This window comes from Procambarus clarkii, chromosome 61 (assembly GCF_040958095.1).
Source record: "Procambarus clarkii isolate CNS0578487 chromosome 61, FALCON_Pclarkii_2.0, whole genome shotgun sequence".
Taxonomy (NCBI): domain Eukaryota; kingdom Metazoa; phylum Arthropoda; class Malacostraca; order Decapoda; family Cambaridae; genus Procambarus; species Procambarus clarkii.
Genome location: NC_091210.1, coordinates 13,797,813 through 13,815,950, shown reverse-complemented (window position 1 = coordinate 13,815,950; position 18,138 = coordinate 13,797,813). Strand labels below are relative to the sequence as shown.

The following is an 18,138-nucleotide window of genomic DNA, read 5'->3' as shown; positions in this document are numbered from 1 at the left end:
TATAAAACATATGTGTTTATTAATGAATTTACGTGAAATAAGCATTGTTCTGAGAGAGAGTTGCTCTGTCGATCAGTCTGTGCGGGGTCGGAGCTCGGCGATTATTAAAACACATGTATCTTCATTAGAACTTTATATATATCTATGGTAAAGTATTTAAAATGAAGCTTATATTTCTATCTTTCTCAACACATATAAAAACATTTGCGTTTATTAACGAATTTACGTGAAATAAGCATTGTTCTGAGAGAGTTACTCCGTTGCTCGATCTGTGCGGGATCGGAGCTCGCCGATTAGAAAAATACACGTATCTTCGCTTTAAATACAAATATGCCCATGGTAAGGCATTTAAAATGAAGATTATGTTTCTATCTTTCTTGAGACGTATAAAAATCTTACGTTTATTAACGATTCTGCGTGAAATAAGCATTGTTCTGAGATGAATATTGCGGATTTCCGGCTCTACGACCGATGAAAAATGCAACTTTTATACAACTATAAATATCTTTAGTTTTACTTTAAATTTTGTCCTGAAAGAGTTTTCATATATAGATCCAGTTTCTGCCGTTCTTCTGACATAAAAAGACCTTTGGTTTAATAAGTTATTAAGATGTTTTCAACAATATTACTAGGGCGTTCACCGATTCTAACATGGCGACCCTTTTGGAAACGCAACACATGGGTTGACCTGATTGATATATGGGTCAGATTCCATTAAGGTTCGGAACATACACAAGCCGCTGCAGAGGATAGAGGGCTCACCATAGCCCGTGCTACTTGCCCCGCTCCTGTGCCAGGTAAGTTACGGGCTCACCATAGCCCGTGCTACTTGGAACTTGTTTCGAGTAGCTGAATCTATAACAACAACAACAAGAGGATAGAGTCTATGGCTAACACAGTCTCCGTGGCGCAGTGGTAAGACACTCGCCTGGCGTTTCGCAAGCGCCTTGCCTTGGGTTCGAATCCTGGCAGGGGAGGATTGACCGGGCGCCAATCCTTAACTGTAGCCTCTGTTCACCCAGCAGTGAATGGGTACCTGGTTGTTAAACGATTCGGCGGGGTCGTATTCCGGGGAAATTAGGGTTAAGGACCTTGCCCGAAACGCTACGCGTAATAGTGGCTTTACAAGAATGTAAAATGTAACACAATCTGTTCAGGCTTCTGGTGTATAGATTCCTTCAGGAACATCACACTGACCTAGCAAGCAAGAGGGGTTGGGGGGGGGGGGGGGGTAACAGTAGCCACCAGCATCTCCTGAGAATGGTGTCCAGGTGCCCCAAGATCAATATCGAGGTTACTGAGAAGTTAAGCCAAAACATTCTTAACAAGAAAACAAAATTGGAGTATAGTATTTTAAAGTCCAAAAATGTATAAAATTTTAATGGTTCCAGAACTAATTACCTTCCCCCCTGGATTTTCAAAGTTCATCTGTAAATTGATTACTACTGTATTTTAAATTGCATCATATTCTGACTGTACATTTAATGAATGACATTCATAACAGAAGCCAAATTTTTACTCAGTGTTTTTTAGCACTAAATTTTATTTTGTATAAACAATAAGTATCATAATATAAAAGTATTACCTGAAGTTATTATATGTATAATACTACATAAATGGGAAATAAAAAAATATACATACATAAAATATTTAATTGTATTCTGCATACCACCTTATTTCCACAAGCCATCATGACTAGGCGAGACATAGCAGGTGCAGTCTACGATACTCAAATCAAACTAAAAAAAACGTTGTGTTCATATAAATAAGAACTGGAGGTTACAATTGCCTGAAACACAATATACAACAATGAACATTGTGAACACAAACTATCAGTGTCGTTCACACTGGCCTGCTTAGAGGTATACTGCACTAAAAATGCAAATTACCTCAATCTTAAAATCCCTTGAAGTACATACTTCAAAATGATTCCCATCACTAAAAATACTCAAAATTATAAATTCAGTTGTTCTGCACGATTAGCTTTGTGACAAAGAATCCCTAATATAGTACTATACATAGATGGTATTCTTGAAAATGCACATTTATTTCTATTTAAATACTGTTTAATTTTATTGATTTATTAAGTATATTTGAACTTGTTGCCATAGGGCTACATTACACAATTTCAGTAACCAATATGATGAAGGCATTCCAATAATCTTTAAAATACTAACAGGGTGGATGGTCCTCAGTAATGAAGAACTAATATAATGTGACCCCTAAAAGGATTACATTAAAACCTAACATGTACAAGACTGATGTACAAGTAAACAAATCCACAAGGGTCATGACGAGGATTCGAACCTGCGTCTGGGAGCCTTAAACTGACGCTGGTTCGAATCCTCGTCACGGCCCTTGTGGATTTGTTCATTTGATGCATCACGTTATTGTAATTTCTGTGTGTGACGTACAAGTAAATTGGCAACACACAATATAGTTTTGTGAGCATGTTCTAAGGTGAACATAATGAATGGTGCATTGGAAGAAGAAATTATACGTGGCAAGAACCTTCACGATTCAAATACTTCCTGGCACTTATTAGCAGCATTTACTGATGGATAAAACACCTATGATGCAGATTAAGAGCAAATCTGGAACCTGGTAACAGGATATAGTGAAGGAAACTTTACTAAGCATAATGAAGAGCTCATTAAGAGGGCTTATGTAGTACAAGTACTGTACTATGACCAAGCTATGACTGGACTGACACTTCGACACTTTAGAACACAAAGGATTTACAACATTGCACTATTTATCACATACAATTGAATGAGACAAATAATAGCTAACAAGGAAAATAATAATTAGTTTAAATTACTTAAAACACTTTCCTCCATTGTATAACCCAGCTACAGCAACTTTATGTACAAAATTTACATTTAATTTCTCTTCTTATTGCAAGGAATAAGTTGCACCATGTGGCAGTATACAGCATATCAATCAAGCAAGTTTTCAGCAAATTTGTCAACTGCTGTCAAATCTTTGGCACTTTATGGTGTACAGTTCATAACATTTTTGGTTAAAATTCTGCATTTGCCACCCCACTTTACATGGGGAGGGAGGACAAGACACATACATGTTTATGGTAATCATACAGGGATACCAAAATAAGATACAGGAAAAACAACTTTACAAAGAGACTGCAAAAGTAATTTGTCTCGATGAAAAAAATCACAATGAAGGCAGCAGAATTATCATACTGTATATGGAAAAGTTATTTCATACGCTACCAAACTAAATATCATGCGTATAGTGAGAAGACCTTTGGATACGGGTTTGATGATTTCCATCTTGGCATCCCTAGGGACAGACAAGGAAATCCCACAAAGGACTCACATACACAGTAGCAGCAAAAAGACTTTATGAACTGACAAAATGTTAGTAATGAGAACAATACTTTTCTTTCTTTGTTAAAAAAGAAAGTACCTAGTCACTGTGGCCAAGAGAATGAGTATGCATACAGTAACTCAAATACAGTGTGTATCAGCATTTTTGTCTTATGCATAGCACATTTACATTACAGGTACAGTATTTGGAAAAGTGCAATCATTTGGATTGATAAAATAAAATGAAACATAATTAAAGTTTTAAGCTAAACGCCTCAAGTAAAACACCTAGTAACTCTAATTCTTAAGATAATAAATGTTGGAGGAAGCAAATGGACAAGCCAGGCAAAACAATACACAAATGAGGATACCAGATTAATTAGATAGTTATCCAAAGATAACTATATCCAAGTTATAAGGCCTGGTCGAGGACCAGGCCGCGGGGACACTAAAAAAGCCCCGAAATCATCTCAAGATAACCTCAAGATCTCAAGAAAGAAGGCACCAAGCCGAGAAGACCATGTGGCACCGTCTCTATTGCTAGATATTCAAAACATGCTAAATATCACTCGGAATGCCAATACAAAAACAAAAGGACACAAGGCAAGTGACATCAAAGGATACCAGACAAATAACATTATACAATAACTAGGCAAGTCCTAAGCATAATGGCAACCCTTAAATAGTTTGTTCAAGGCCCTAAAATGATATGGATAGGTAGGTCACACTATAAAACTTTAGTCAATAATAACTACTTAAATCTTTGTATATAATTCAGCATATCTTATCACGAGCATATTTCAAACTTCACTCAACATCACCAAAAATAATAGTTCTCAATCACACACTAAAATTTGAGGTTTCACTTAACAGCAAAGAACAACTGCATGATTAAACTATGAGAAGTTGATGTATAGTTTTTTGGTATATTGCAGTGTTGTAGATGTTTGTATAAAAAAACATTCAGAATTAAATTCAGAATTTTTTTTGGAGGGAAATCGGGGGAACTCTATACAGTTTCTACCATTTGTTCTCATCTTCCACGGCAACTCTTCATTTATCTCTTTACAATACTGTATTCCAGTTCTACACTATTTGATAACATTACTCATTTGTGGTCAAGAGATCGATACAGATTATGACGGATCGTTTATAATTACTCAAACAAATGTTCTTAAAACTAGTTTTAGATCAGATTGGCCCATGCTATAAGCACATCATGATTTTAATTCATGTTGCATCACTACTTTTAATTACTATACAGTATTTGGCTATATAATGTCACCATCTTAATTATTTTTTATCAACTTCTTTGCATATAAGTTACTACAAAATCCAATACTGATTATAACATGTTAGATACTTTAATGTGAAAATGTTGCGTTGTATGTAGTGTTAATATTACCAAGATTATCGTGAGCTCCCATTTAGCTTTATATCTTGCATTTAGTCTTTTCACCAGAATACCAGATTGCATTGCATTTAATGACATCCAGGTATAAACAGTCCTCTAATTCTTCTATTGGCTAAGTGTCAATCAACACAAATGCATCTATGTGGAAGAAAACTGCTTCCGGTAAATAATTTAGGTGACAACGTAACAAAGTCGTTAGAGCTGCATAATAGTGTTAACCTAACCTTTAGTACAGGTTTACAACTTCAGCTCGAATTCCCAACAGACACAGTCAACCAGAGGGAAATGCTCACAGGCCCAACAGGACCGTTGGGCCTATAACTCAAGGATGAAAGACTTCATGTGTCTCCTATCCTGTAGCTTTGGGGAGCCGGTAGGCCGAGTGGACAGCACACTGGACTGTGATCCTGTGGTCCCGGGTTCGATCCCAGGCGCCGGCGAGAAACAATGGGCAGAGTTTCTTTCATCCTATGCACCTGTTACCTAGCAGTAAAATAGGTACCTGGGTGTTAGTCAGCTGTCACGGGCTGCTTCCTGGGGGTGGAGGCCTGGTCGAGGACCGGGCCATGGGGACACTAAAGCCTTGAAATCATCTCACGATAACCTCAAAATAGCTAGGAATGGGGCTTTGTAAGCCACATTCAGCTGCCCTACATGTTATTGGAGTACATAACTCTGCCACATCAGAAGCACCCCAGTGGCCTCTACCTTAACCATTAGAGATGTTGCTCTCAAGAGTTTATCATAAGACCATTCTTGTGGGATATAGCCCAAAACACCATTCAAAATATTAAATGTGTTTATAATAAAAGGTGTGGAATATACAAAAATGATAACAGAATTCAGTACCATTATACTTAAGTAAAAGGCTACTGGACAAATCAAGTTATGTCAACTGAGAGAGAAACCACATTCATGTTAAGCAAGAGGAATAATCTACAAATTTTGAAGAACAAATTATTATACATTCAAATTAAAACAAAAAATCAGGACACATTCATACTTTTTGTCCTACTTAAAACCAGGATACTGACATTTCTCAATGAATCTCTCCCAGTCAAACATGTCAACAATACCATACACAATAAAACCAAAGTATAGTACCAGTGCTGTATTATTAGCCTAGTAATGCTAGGCTAATAATGCTTAATAATAATAATGTTTTCTAATAATGCTGCAGCAACATTATTTTTGTCCACATATATAATTAGTGGACAAAAAATTAAGTCATCTTAAATCAATCTTTATTATAAAAATTATATAATGTATATTGAGTGGATTTAGATATACTGAATGAGGAAGAAGTCTTAAATGCAGACATGACAACAAACACTACAATTCGACTTTTCAATGGTAATCAAGACATGAAACAAACTATTACTAAACAAATCCCACAAGGAATCCTCGCAAATTAGTTACCGTACTGGGCACTATGATATACATGTATCATGTTGGAGAAGTGAGTGGATACAATGTAGACACATGATTATGCTGCTTAAATTATATTATATATAATAGTGTATATATAATATTTACCCAAGTAGGAAAGACTTGGGTAAATACTGGTTCAGTAACAGGGTTGTTGATTTGTGGAACCAATTACCGCGTAACGTGGAGGAGGTGGGGTCCCTCGATTGTTTCAAGCGCGGGTTGGACAAGTATATGAGTGGGATTGGGTGGTTATAAATAGGAGCTGCCTCGTATGGGCCAATAGGCCTTCTGCAGTTGCCTTTGTTCTTATGTTCTTATGTTCTTAAATACATTAGATACCAGTATGAGGTGTAAATATAGTAGTATTACCATGGCTCACTGCTACTATTTCCTTTGTAAGGCAGTGTCAAGACTTCCCCGCTACACCAAGATCTTCCACCTGCACCAGTCAATTCCACATACTTAGAAATGCCTTTTCTGACCTCAATATAAAAGTACTTACAATTTTGAATGAAAAAAGTGTATCTGTAATACAAAGGTAACTAACTAAAATTGATTTAAAAGCCAATATAAGCAAGACGAGTGCTTCTTAGACATATTTGTGGAAAATATTTGTATACGAGACGAGAGGATCAAAATACCCTATAGGGAAGTGTGGCTAGGTTCAGGAAAACTTTCTTAAACTATCTGAGTAAAATAAGATACTGTGAGCAGATTTGTTGTTAATTGTACTTTAGAACATTACACGTCTTGGCTAGTTCGTTCGACTTTCAAAACTCCACGTTAGTAAACCTCAGAAGGTGGAAAAATGTTTAAATGATCCAATGTAAATTTTCCATTATCTCCCACTAGTGCTATGCTGTACTTGGTTGGAAAAGTATGTGATTAGTATACTGTACTTTAAAGGAGTAAAAATAAAATAAATGAATTGAAATATGAGCGGGAAACTGTTACAGATGGAGTGTCCCAGGGCTACATTCTGGGACCTCACTTATTTACCATATACTGTATATAAATAATTTACAGATGGGATTGAACACAAGACTTAAAATTGCTACAATAAAAGAAAAAATTGACATTCATGCTGATGACTGTAGGGTTCTGAGCCCAGGCTGTTAACAATGATTAATTTGAAATAAAAATGCAAACAAGATCTGGAATTCATAATTAGTAGCAATCATAAGGCAAAAATAATTGTAAAATATTCAAAATAAGGCAGATAGGATACGTTGATTCACAACTAGAAACTTCAGTAATACGACATCTAAAATGATTCGACTTTACCTTGCTCTTCTTGGGTATCATTTAGATTATGCACTTTAGTTTTGGGCACTGTACAGTACTATAGAATGGATATAAATCCACTGAAACATGGAAAGAGAAGGACGACAAAAGTCAATCTTAGAAACAAAAAAACATCTCCCATATGAGATTAAGACAGCTTAATAAATATCCTCAAGGAAGGCAAAGCGAACATGATTTAAATATACAAATGGATGAAAGACTATAATAAAGGGGTTATTAATAAGGTGCTAAATATATAAACACAAAGACGAACACAATACAATAAATACAAATTAGGTAAGATTAGCTCCAGAAAAGACCTGGGTAAATACAGCAAATTACTAGATAATATAAAAAGTGAGGGATTCCTGGATAGCTTAAAGCATAGGTTAGATATATATAGGAATGAATTTGGTTGGGTATAAATAGGAGCTGCCTCACACGAGCTAACAGGCCTTCTGCAGCCGTGTTGATATAGTGGGTGTTTAACGGTCAAGAGGGCGGGAGGTCTCAGACAAGCGGCTATAAAGACTCACCCAAGCCTATGGCAGTCCTGCCACAGCCTTAAGCAGGTATGCTAAATATTTACATAAGCTACACACTTACTATATAAATATTACACCTATATTTCCAAAGGTGATAAATAAAATTGTACACACTCTAGCCAGTATACTCTATGTATTTAACCAAATGGAACCAGTTGAAGACACCCATAAGTGCAAATTTTAAAGAATTAAAATACAGTATTAAAAATTGAGTTTCTATGTAAATTAAAAATCATATGTAACTACAGTATATGAAAAATGCTCCATATACTACTGCACTTTATATATTCAAAATTCCATTTTAATACATTATGATATCGATGTCAGAGACTGAAATGTGGATTCAAATTTATCCCTTATTTTTATTTTCTATGAGACTTGGAGAAAATGAAAACAAAATATGGATGTGACTGAAGAAAAATACCAAATATAGTCTCAAAAAATATATTTTACAAATATTTTCAGGAGCAATAATGCCATAACTACCAAAATTCTTCAATAAAGAACTTTGCATGTGCAATAACAAGGTTTATTTTCCTATTAGGTATTATTAGCTAAATATGTCAGTTCTTGGTAATTAAACAAATATAAAAGATAGACATTATTAAAGAGTTTCTAGTGTTATATGTCAATTAACGTCAGTTGCAAAGCGTTTTTGTGAACCCTTATACATCAAGTGACATATTCAGCAGTCTAAGGGTTAAACAAATTAATGTGTCATGGTAACTATACATTTATTGAATAAAAAATACACTGCTACTTTCAAAATGAAGAAAACTTTATCTAGAGAGTATGCCACAAGTCTGGCACCACCATTCATGACACCATTCACACTACAACTGCTCACTCCACATATATACCTCATTCATTTATCAATGATAATGGTGGACACATTCAACACATTTTGTGCGCAAAATAAAATAAGTAATAATAAAGTCCAGTTTGATCATTTTGTCCCGTGGTACCACACACACACATACACATGGGACAGGGGCCTCGTAGCCTGGTGGATAGCGCGCAGGACTCGTAATTCTGTGTTGCGGGTTCGATTCTCGCACCAGACAGAAACAAATGGGCAAAGTTTCTTTCACCCTGAGTGCCCCTGTTACCTAGCAGTAAATAGGTACCTGGGAGTTAGTCAGCTGTCATGGGCTGCTTCCTGGGGTGTGTGTGTGTGTGTGTGTGTGGTGTGTGGGAAAAAAAAAAAAAAAAGTAGCTAGTAAACAGTTGATTGACAGTCGAGAGGCGGGCCGAAAGAGCAAAGCTCAACCCCCGCAAACACAACTTGGTGACTACACACACGGGACACCTGGTACGGCATAGTCGTGTGTCAAGTCATCTGCTGTAACTCAGTATCTTGATAAACTCCAATCACAAATAATCTGACAGCGAGTGATAAACCCTTTCCTATTTAATTAAAGCTCAAGAACATAATATTCCTCATAACTAACTTAGGAGTAATAATTTTGTGGCTGGGACGTGATGGGAGTGCTGTTTGGTACTTAACAATACTGATAATAGCCAAGAGATCACCCTTCTTCTATAGCTTCCCCAGGGTTATGTAGAGTATCTTTCATAATCAGGGGGGGAAAATAATAATAATAATAATGCCGAGAGCCATTCACAAAACAAATGGTGTGGTCGCGACGTCATTACAACACACACCGAGGCTCAACCTGGAGACTGAAGGACCCATTAGTTTTTCAGGAGGGGTCAGCTCCTTAATTTCCTTCTGTCTGAGACCTCACCACCCTCACCTACCACTTCTCTCCAGCAGAATAATCAATCACGTCAATTTTACACCATAACTTAGCAAGAGGTCACTTCATGCTGCTACAATCTAGTTCTCATAAATCTAAACAAATTGGAAAATAGAACAAATTTGCACTATAACATAAAATCACTACAAACTTTCTTGGGTAAAAATAATAATGGTTAAGATTGTCTAAAACACTTTTCTCCAAAAGTTCAACCGTCTCCAAATGTAAAACATTTGTGATGTGAACCTCAGAAGATGCCACATATCCATTACACTTTATAAAAATAATAATTCTTATTTTATAATTCTTAAAACTTATATTTACATCTAAAATATAAACACTATACTGTAAATATTTGCTATAATGAAGGCATGATGACTACAGTGGCCTCAGCTTTCTATATACCAAGTACAGTGGCCTCAGTTTCCCGCACCAAGCACCTCAACTACCTTATTTATCTAAGATTACCCAGATAATTATTTCTCTTTACTCCTAAGGTCAACATATACTGTACAGCAGTGTATATATACATTTCCCATAAATTTTTACACGTGATGAAAACTGATCTGTCATGTCGAGCAGTTACGTGCACAGATAATGATAACGACGAATAAAATATCCAGAATTTTATGAGATAAAAAATTAACATTTCTTACTCTATAAAAACACACAACAGAAACTCCTAAATGTGATAAAAAGCTCAAGAAAGGGTACTGCATCCTCTCAATGAACAATGTGATATTGGTGCTTTACTGGCCAATAGTCAGGCTGACGATGAGAAATTTGGAAATGTTACTCCCAAAACTCAACATTCAGCCTGATAATGAGTAGAGTGGATATGATCCTCTTATAGCGCACACTGCTAACACACACACGTTGTATATCGTGGACCAGTGGGTTAAGGCGCACGGCTGGGAGTATACAAATCCGAGGTTCGAGCCCCCTCATGGTTAATGTTGATTTTCTAGTTGATTAACAGTTGAGGGGCAGGACCAAAGAGCCTGAGCTCAATCCCCGCAAACACAATTAGGTGAGTACTGCCACATTCCAGCATACAAATTTAAAATGCTCCAGAGAAAAATAAGGCATTGAGATCACTGAAAACCCCCCCCTCCCTCCCTTTATGACAGGCTCCATGGTTGATTGCCAAGCCAGAGTCCACTCAGAACACTATGCACAGGCTAAGTTCTTGTCAACATTGCTACATAGTAAAGTGGAGAGCTTATTTTTATTCTAAAAGAAAAACCAGTCGTTGTCACCAAAAAGAAGCCTATTAACACTTTCCAACCATAAGTGACAACACAAAGCAAGCCAATTATCACTGCAAAATGTTGAAAACTAGCCACTACTTGACCAGGGTCAGAACTGGCAACCCACACTTCAAGCCTAGGACAACAAAACACGCTTGCAAATTCCAAGAGCAAAGGGAGCAGACAATGCAGTAACCTCTCGATTGCACAGAAAGCAGCATTTAAATTATTTCAGTTATTATTTTTAAGCAAGGCCTCCCTCGATTGCTTTCTCAGTGAATCAGTCCCCATGTAAAACTTTCCCAGTCCACATGGAGACTTCCACCCAAAAGGAGAGATCCATATTATCTTGAGGTTATCTTGAGACGATTTCGGGGCTCAGTGCCCCCCCGCGGCTTGGTCCTCGACCAGGCCTCCTTTATGTTCCACATCCCCCAGGAAGCAACCCGTAGCAGCTGTCTAACTCCCAGCTACCTATTTACTGCTAGGTAAACAGGAGCATCAGAGTGAAAGAAACTCTGCCTGTTTGTTTCCACTTCCAATGGGGATTGAACCCGGAACCTCAGGACTATGAATCTGAAGCGCTGTCCACTCAGCTATCAGGCTCTATAGGAAAACCAATTACCTGCAGACTTTATCTGCAATTAGCTGTGTGCATGGAAACATGCAGGCACTCTCAACCAAGGTCCTTAGAAAATTGAAAAACCCATGTCTTGACATTACAGTCCTAGTTCCATGACTAATACAGTACAATCAATATATTGTAAATAGGACCACTCCAGGATTCAAGACACTACAAATAAGAGTATTTGTTCTGTTATTTGTTAGAATTGCATTCACTAGGTTGATTTTTGGTGATGTGGGACCTCATTCCCATTTATAGCATGGTGTCTATGGAAACTCATTCCAAATACTGAACACCAGAATACAAACAATTCCATTTGTAAGTTGAGGTTTTGTAAACTGCAGATATAAACAGCAACTTGTATGTTGCTAATTACAGTATCTCCAAAGTGTCGAGAGAGAGAGCTCCTCTGCTCTTGGACGTTGTATAGTGCGATCTTTCTCAGCTGTGGATATAGATAAGACCGTTGAGTCTCCCTGTACCTGCATTAAATTGCATGACCAAGTTCCTATTTACAGTGGGGCTAAAACTCAAGAACAGCCTGGCATCAGATCAGTGTCCTGGATGGACCCTGGCTTGGGGAAGCAAAGTGAGGGAGTCTTCATAATTTAACTGATAAAAATAAATATTATGCAAAAGCTAGTTCATTTACATCCAACAGGTGAAGTGAGCGAGAATATCATAAACAAGAGCTACCGAGGTGTGTAAAGTTACCATGAAGCAGGGTAGTTTCTCTTTTGCCTACCTTGTCTGTATTCTGGGTTTTTTAAAATAAAAAACACCCCGGGTGGGTAAGTGTGTAGCTACCATGCCAGCTTGGTTCACATAGGCAATGGCCACGTAGATCATCTCGAGTCCCTGTATAAATTCCATTCACGTTTGCCAACTTGCTATATATATGATAGCAATGTTATCCTGTCCATGCATACCCGTAGATGTTAGAGTTGTAGTTATATCCACTACCATACCTCTCTTTTTACAGTCAATGGATGCCAGTTATAGATAGGACATGAGCAGGCGATGAGTCACAATAACGTGGTTAAAGTATGTTGACCAGACCACACTATCCTCTCTCCTATCTATCCTCTTCCTATTCCTATTATTATCTCCTTCTCATTCTGTAGTTATAATAGGAGCTGCCTCGTATGGGCCAATAGGCCCTCTGCAGTTCTTATTCCTACTACTATCCCCTCTTACTACACTTTGCTCCTCACCTCTCTCTCTAGCCTATTTATTGCCTGCATCTATTTCCTCATCACAATCGACTTGAGAAAGGTCCAGGACGGACCGAAACGTCGTCGTCCCTTCACCTTCTAGTGTGTGGTCTGGTCAACATAGACATGACATTTAAAAATTATTGCACTGATAAAATATGCAAAAATATGATTATCATTTAATTATACAATACTAAGTAAAGCCCAAATTAATTTTGAAACAATTGTTAAAGAAAAATTCTAAGATAATAAAAACTGGATGAAAGTTCAGCCAAGCAATAAAATTACAGAGAATTCTTTCGACGTTACAAGAATAGCAGTTTTTTTAATAAAAAAAAAAACAAATAATTCAAAGAAATTTACAAGGAATCTTTTCAGGAATACGTAATTATCTGCTGTTAATTACCACGATGACATTTAGCTCAAGACTGAGTCAACAAACTACCGGAAAAGATGTGCTTGAACACAGAGAGCTGACACCACTGCAGTACTAAGTGACGGCCTTATTTCTGGTAATGTGTATAAATAATCTGCATGAATGAATGCACACTTGTCTGGTCAATGATCAAAATATAAACCTAAGAACTAAACAAAAGAGAAATTTACATATGATTTTTTGCACAATTACTTTTAGATTACATTAATAGACATATGTATATTTTGAAGATAATGTTTGAAGGCAAGGAGTCACAATAACGTGGCTGAAATATGTTGATCAAACCACACACTAGAAAGTGAAGGGACGACGACATTTCGGTCCGTCCTGGACCATTCTCAAGACATTCGACTTGAGAATGGTCCAGGACGGACCAAAACGTTGTCGTCCCTTCATTTTCTAGTGTGTGGTTTGGTCAACATGTTTGAAACAGATTCAATACATGTCTACTCTGCCTTGAAGAATGTAAGTGATCATAAACTAGAGTATAAAATAAACAAATCCATCTACATGAATATGGTGTGAATGGCACATCTCACTGTCTAAGAAGAATAGTAAAATTCAAGGAAATAAGTAACATAAATATGTATTATAAAAAAAATTAAAACAAACAAAATTAAAAAGGAAGAAGCAGGAAGAAAAAGCCGATAATGGAATGTAGGATGTAATGAAGGGTTGAGACAGAAGAGACTGACAGAAGGGTTGAAGTGGTGGAGAGACTGACAGAAGGGCTGAAGCAGATGAGAGACTGACAGAAGGGCTGAAGCAGATGAGAGACTGACAGAAGGGCGGAAGCAGATGAGAGACTGACAGAAGGGCTGAAGCAGATGAGAGACTGACAGAAGGGTTGACAGATGGACAGCAATCATGTGGCACAAGAGGTGCAGGTAACAAGGACATAGATGAGAGACAAGTAGACCTGATTATCCAACAGTGAGGCTCAACATTCTTTCTCATTGTTCAATTAAAGAACAGTTGCACCGTTATATCACTAACATTTGAAAAATGCCAATTGTACCAATTGCTTGTACAAGTTTCCAGCTACCCGACAGATCTTTACCATTTCAAATTAAGCAAAACTCTATCAATTTACAGACATTCCATTTATGGTAGTATTAAAGTATTCACTCAATTCAAGATCCAATATGGAATATGAAAAAGTTACAAATACATAAATATAAAATTTGTTATAAAAATTTATTTTAAAAGCATGATATATATACTGTATATATATTATTAATATGTTTGATGGCTTATATTCCTGGGAGAATTTACTTTCCTGGAGTGAAAAGTTTTGACTCTGAAGGAATACTCTGACCATTCTATTATTTCACTACACTTCTTGGCAAACATATATTCCTATATTTGAAGATCATAAATTCATTATTTTGTGGCATATATAAAATATTTAATATAAAAAAGCAGGTTTATGAAGAGCTTCTCGATATTTTCCACATTTGAACAGAGTCCAAATTGGGATTCTGGGTTTCCTCACCCACACCCGAAGGAGAGTCAGCAGATGAAGAGCGTTTCTGGCCTTTCTTACACTTGGGACCTAACACGTCACGCGGGTTATCAAAGACGTCATCGTTAGGTCCGTCAACCTGCGTGACTGCCACTCGATGATCAACTGTCGTGGAACTAACCCTATTGTTTCCATACTCACAGAACTCTCCGGCGTCGTCATCTACGAGATCCACAATTTCGTATGGGTCGTCATTATACAATTTGTTGGATTCTAAAAAGAAATAATTTTGTTAGAGATTCTACCCCCAGGTCTCTTGATTTCTATGAAAACTATACATATTTTAAGTACAAGAGAGCAGTAAATAAAAGTCTCCCCCATGGGCAGGCCACTCACAAGATACACACAGGGTGCTGTAATAAGCACACATAACAAGAGCAGTGTGTTTTATACGGTCCGGGATTGTAATGAGCACAAGCTGACACAATGAGCAGAGTGAATGTATAATTAGCAAAATAATTGGAATAAGCAGAGTAAGTAATTATTAAAAGTATTAAAATTATTAAAGACGCCAAGCCTAGAATACTATTTTGCACTGCAGGTGAGGAGTCACAATAACGTGGCTAAAGTATGTTGACCAGACCACACACTAGAAGGTGAAGGGACGATCACGACGTTTCGGTCCGTCCTGGACCATTCTCAAGTCGATTGTCGATTGAAGCAATCGACTTGAGAATGGTCCAGGTCGGACCGAAACGTCGTCGTCCCTTCACCTTCTAGTGTGTGGTCTGGTCAAAATATTTTGCACTATGTCTCACAGAATATTAAAAATTCCTCGATATTATCCAAGATGCCAATAAGAGAGCTAATTTAAACATAAGAAGAGTGATGTTAAAGGCATCAGATTCATCAAAGATTTCTGATCACCTTGAAAAACTGGACTGTGTACAAGGAGGTGCACAACTGTTAATGGGATTATGCAGTTGTCATTGTAAAGTGCAGGTTTTTGGTGTGCTCTACCTTGCTTGAGGTCTTGTTCTTGGCTACTGTAGCCAAGACCTCAAGGCTTCCCTCCACTTTAATGTGGGCGCCAGATTATAGTACTGGTCCCTGGAAGGTGCTTGTCAATCACCAGAGCCTCGTGAGGTACCCAAGGACACAACAGGTCTCTAGGGGGTAGCGCGGTGAGCTACCAAGGAAGCTCTCCCAGAAAAGTCATTTCCACACACAATAAAGTATACGATTGTATATATTTTACATCATTTGCATAAAGAAAAACAGATTTTAGATGCCTGAAAATGAATCCAAATATTAACAGAAGTTTACCACTAATGTGTTTAGGCAACCTGCGTACTTACCGTGTGGGATATATAACTGTCTAGTTTATTACACGGCAGCACCGTATATGCTTTATATTCTCCTATTACTTCACTATACAAAGGTTTTCTCCAAGCTGAGGGAGCCGGCCGGCCGAGCGGACAGCACGCTGGACACGTGATCCTGTGGTCCTGGGTTCGATCCCGGGCGCCGGCGAAAAATGATGGGCAGAGTTTCTTTCACCCTATGCCCCTGTTACCTAGCAGTAAAATAGGTACCTGGGAGTTAGTCAGCTGTCACGGGCTGCTTCCTGGGGGTGGAGGCCTGGTCGAGGACCGGGCCGCGGGGACACTAAAGCCCCGAAATCATCTCAAGATAACCTCAAGATCATTTACTGTAAGAAAATCAGCCTAAAGCTGAGAATAAATAATACAATGTTAAAACATGGACAGGAGAGAAACCAGAAAGCTTAAAATTGGCCTAGTTTCACTTCTCCCATTTTAACAACACTGTCAAGACTAAATGCGAACTAACCTTCTTCACGGTTATGACTAATAGATAAGTTGACCCTCTGCTCCAGTTGATACGCATCTGTGAGTGTCTCCAGTGTCTCTAGGGCGTGGGTAAACTCAATCATGGGTAACTGGCTGGTGACACGCAGCAGACGTAGCAACACCCCGTGGGCCAGTTGCTGCTTCTCGGTAAAACCCAGCTCTGTATAAGAAAAATTGAACACTGAGTGGAATGAAATAACCCCTTTTTGAGTGGCCTGTGTAATTACCTAAGTGTAATTACAGGATGAGAGCTACGCTCGTGGTGTCCCATCTTCCCAGCACTCTGTCATATAACACTTTGAAACTACTATAGCTGTGTGTAGTTGCCCTATGCCTTAGCACTGGACTCTTCAGGGACATGGCCTCTTTGCTAGGTTTTGAGCAACATTTTCCCCAGCAAAACAAGTGAGCTTACAATTATCTTGTCCTATAAAATAGTTGGTGGGGACAGTGGTGGAAATGGGTTTTGTAAATTAAGTACTAGTATACGCTAAGGCCGTATCCAGGATTAATGTACGGGGATCACAAGGCCATCCAGCGATAATTACAACATATAAACAAGTAATTTTAACTGGTAGAAACTTGACAAATGACAGCTGATACATAAATCCCATTCCCTGTCATTTCCATCACTTGGCAGGGAACTCGGTGGAGAGCATACCTTAGTTCACCACCAAAAGCAAGCCACCAACTATGACAACTTTACCATACCACTCCAAACAATATCTGGTAACTTTCAACATTGGTAAGAATTGCACTATTTGATCACCCATTAACCAACTACACAGGCTACATAGAACTACACCAGGTGGTAACCCCACCAGCTAAAGAGGGTTGGAAGTATGAGACACACAGAGATCACACTAACATGATGCATCAAATGTTTGTGCCTCGGAGAGGCTACTGGATCCAGTAAGTTCAGTAGAACTTCGGTTTCAACCCTTTTAACCCTGTCGTAGCTCAGTCGATTAAGGCAATGTCTGGGATGCTCCTGGACGCAGGTTCGAATCCTTGTCACGGCCCTTGTGGATTTGTTCATTGGAAGTATGAGGTTATCTTGAGAGGCAAACTTACACAAGGGAAACCACAACTTACAATTTGACCCAGTGCAAAGCCAATAAAAGACGTCCAGATGATGGAAGACGACTCACGAACGGAAGCATAAGCTACCACTGGAACCAAGAGCAAGAATTCCCAACTACCAGACCTCACACAGGAGCCAAAGCAAATACACTACTCAGGACAATATCCTTCAAGAGGAGGAAGCTAAAGAGAGAAGACACAAAAACCTTCACACTTAAGACAACTCAACGAAGGCAGGGAAATGCCAGCAGCAACCAGAGAAGACAACTCAGGTCACAAGCAGCTGATGGGAACAAATGATCAAGGAACACACAACATGTCAACATTAAAAACATGCACATTGAGCAATAAAAGAAATAAACAACAGCCCAAGCCAATTACACAGGACAACGTTCAAGGGATAGCCAATATTTAGCTCAAAAACGCAACCC

The 18,138-nt window shown here is 38.1% G+C and overlaps 1 protein-coding gene across 2 annotated transcripts in view; it reads right to left on the bottom strand.

The window, feature by feature from the left end:
- Positions 1-1,636: 1,636 nt before the first annotated feature.
- The window catches only part of LOC123774416 (uncharacterized), a 33,197-nt gene continuing 16,695 nt past the window's right edge, over positions 1,637-18,138 (bottom strand). For both annotated transcript variants that reach the window (XM_045768695.2, XM_045768696.2), the window contains 2 exons: positions 16,605-16,784; positions 1,637-15,026 (listed from right to left, as the gene is read on the bottom strand). In XM_045768695.2, the coding sequence (XP_045624651.2) occupies positions 14,716-15,026; positions 16,605-16,784 (491 nt within the window). In that variant the 3' untranslated portion in view covers positions 1,637-14,715. The remainder of the gene's footprint in view (positions 15,027-16,604; positions 16,785-18,138) is intronic.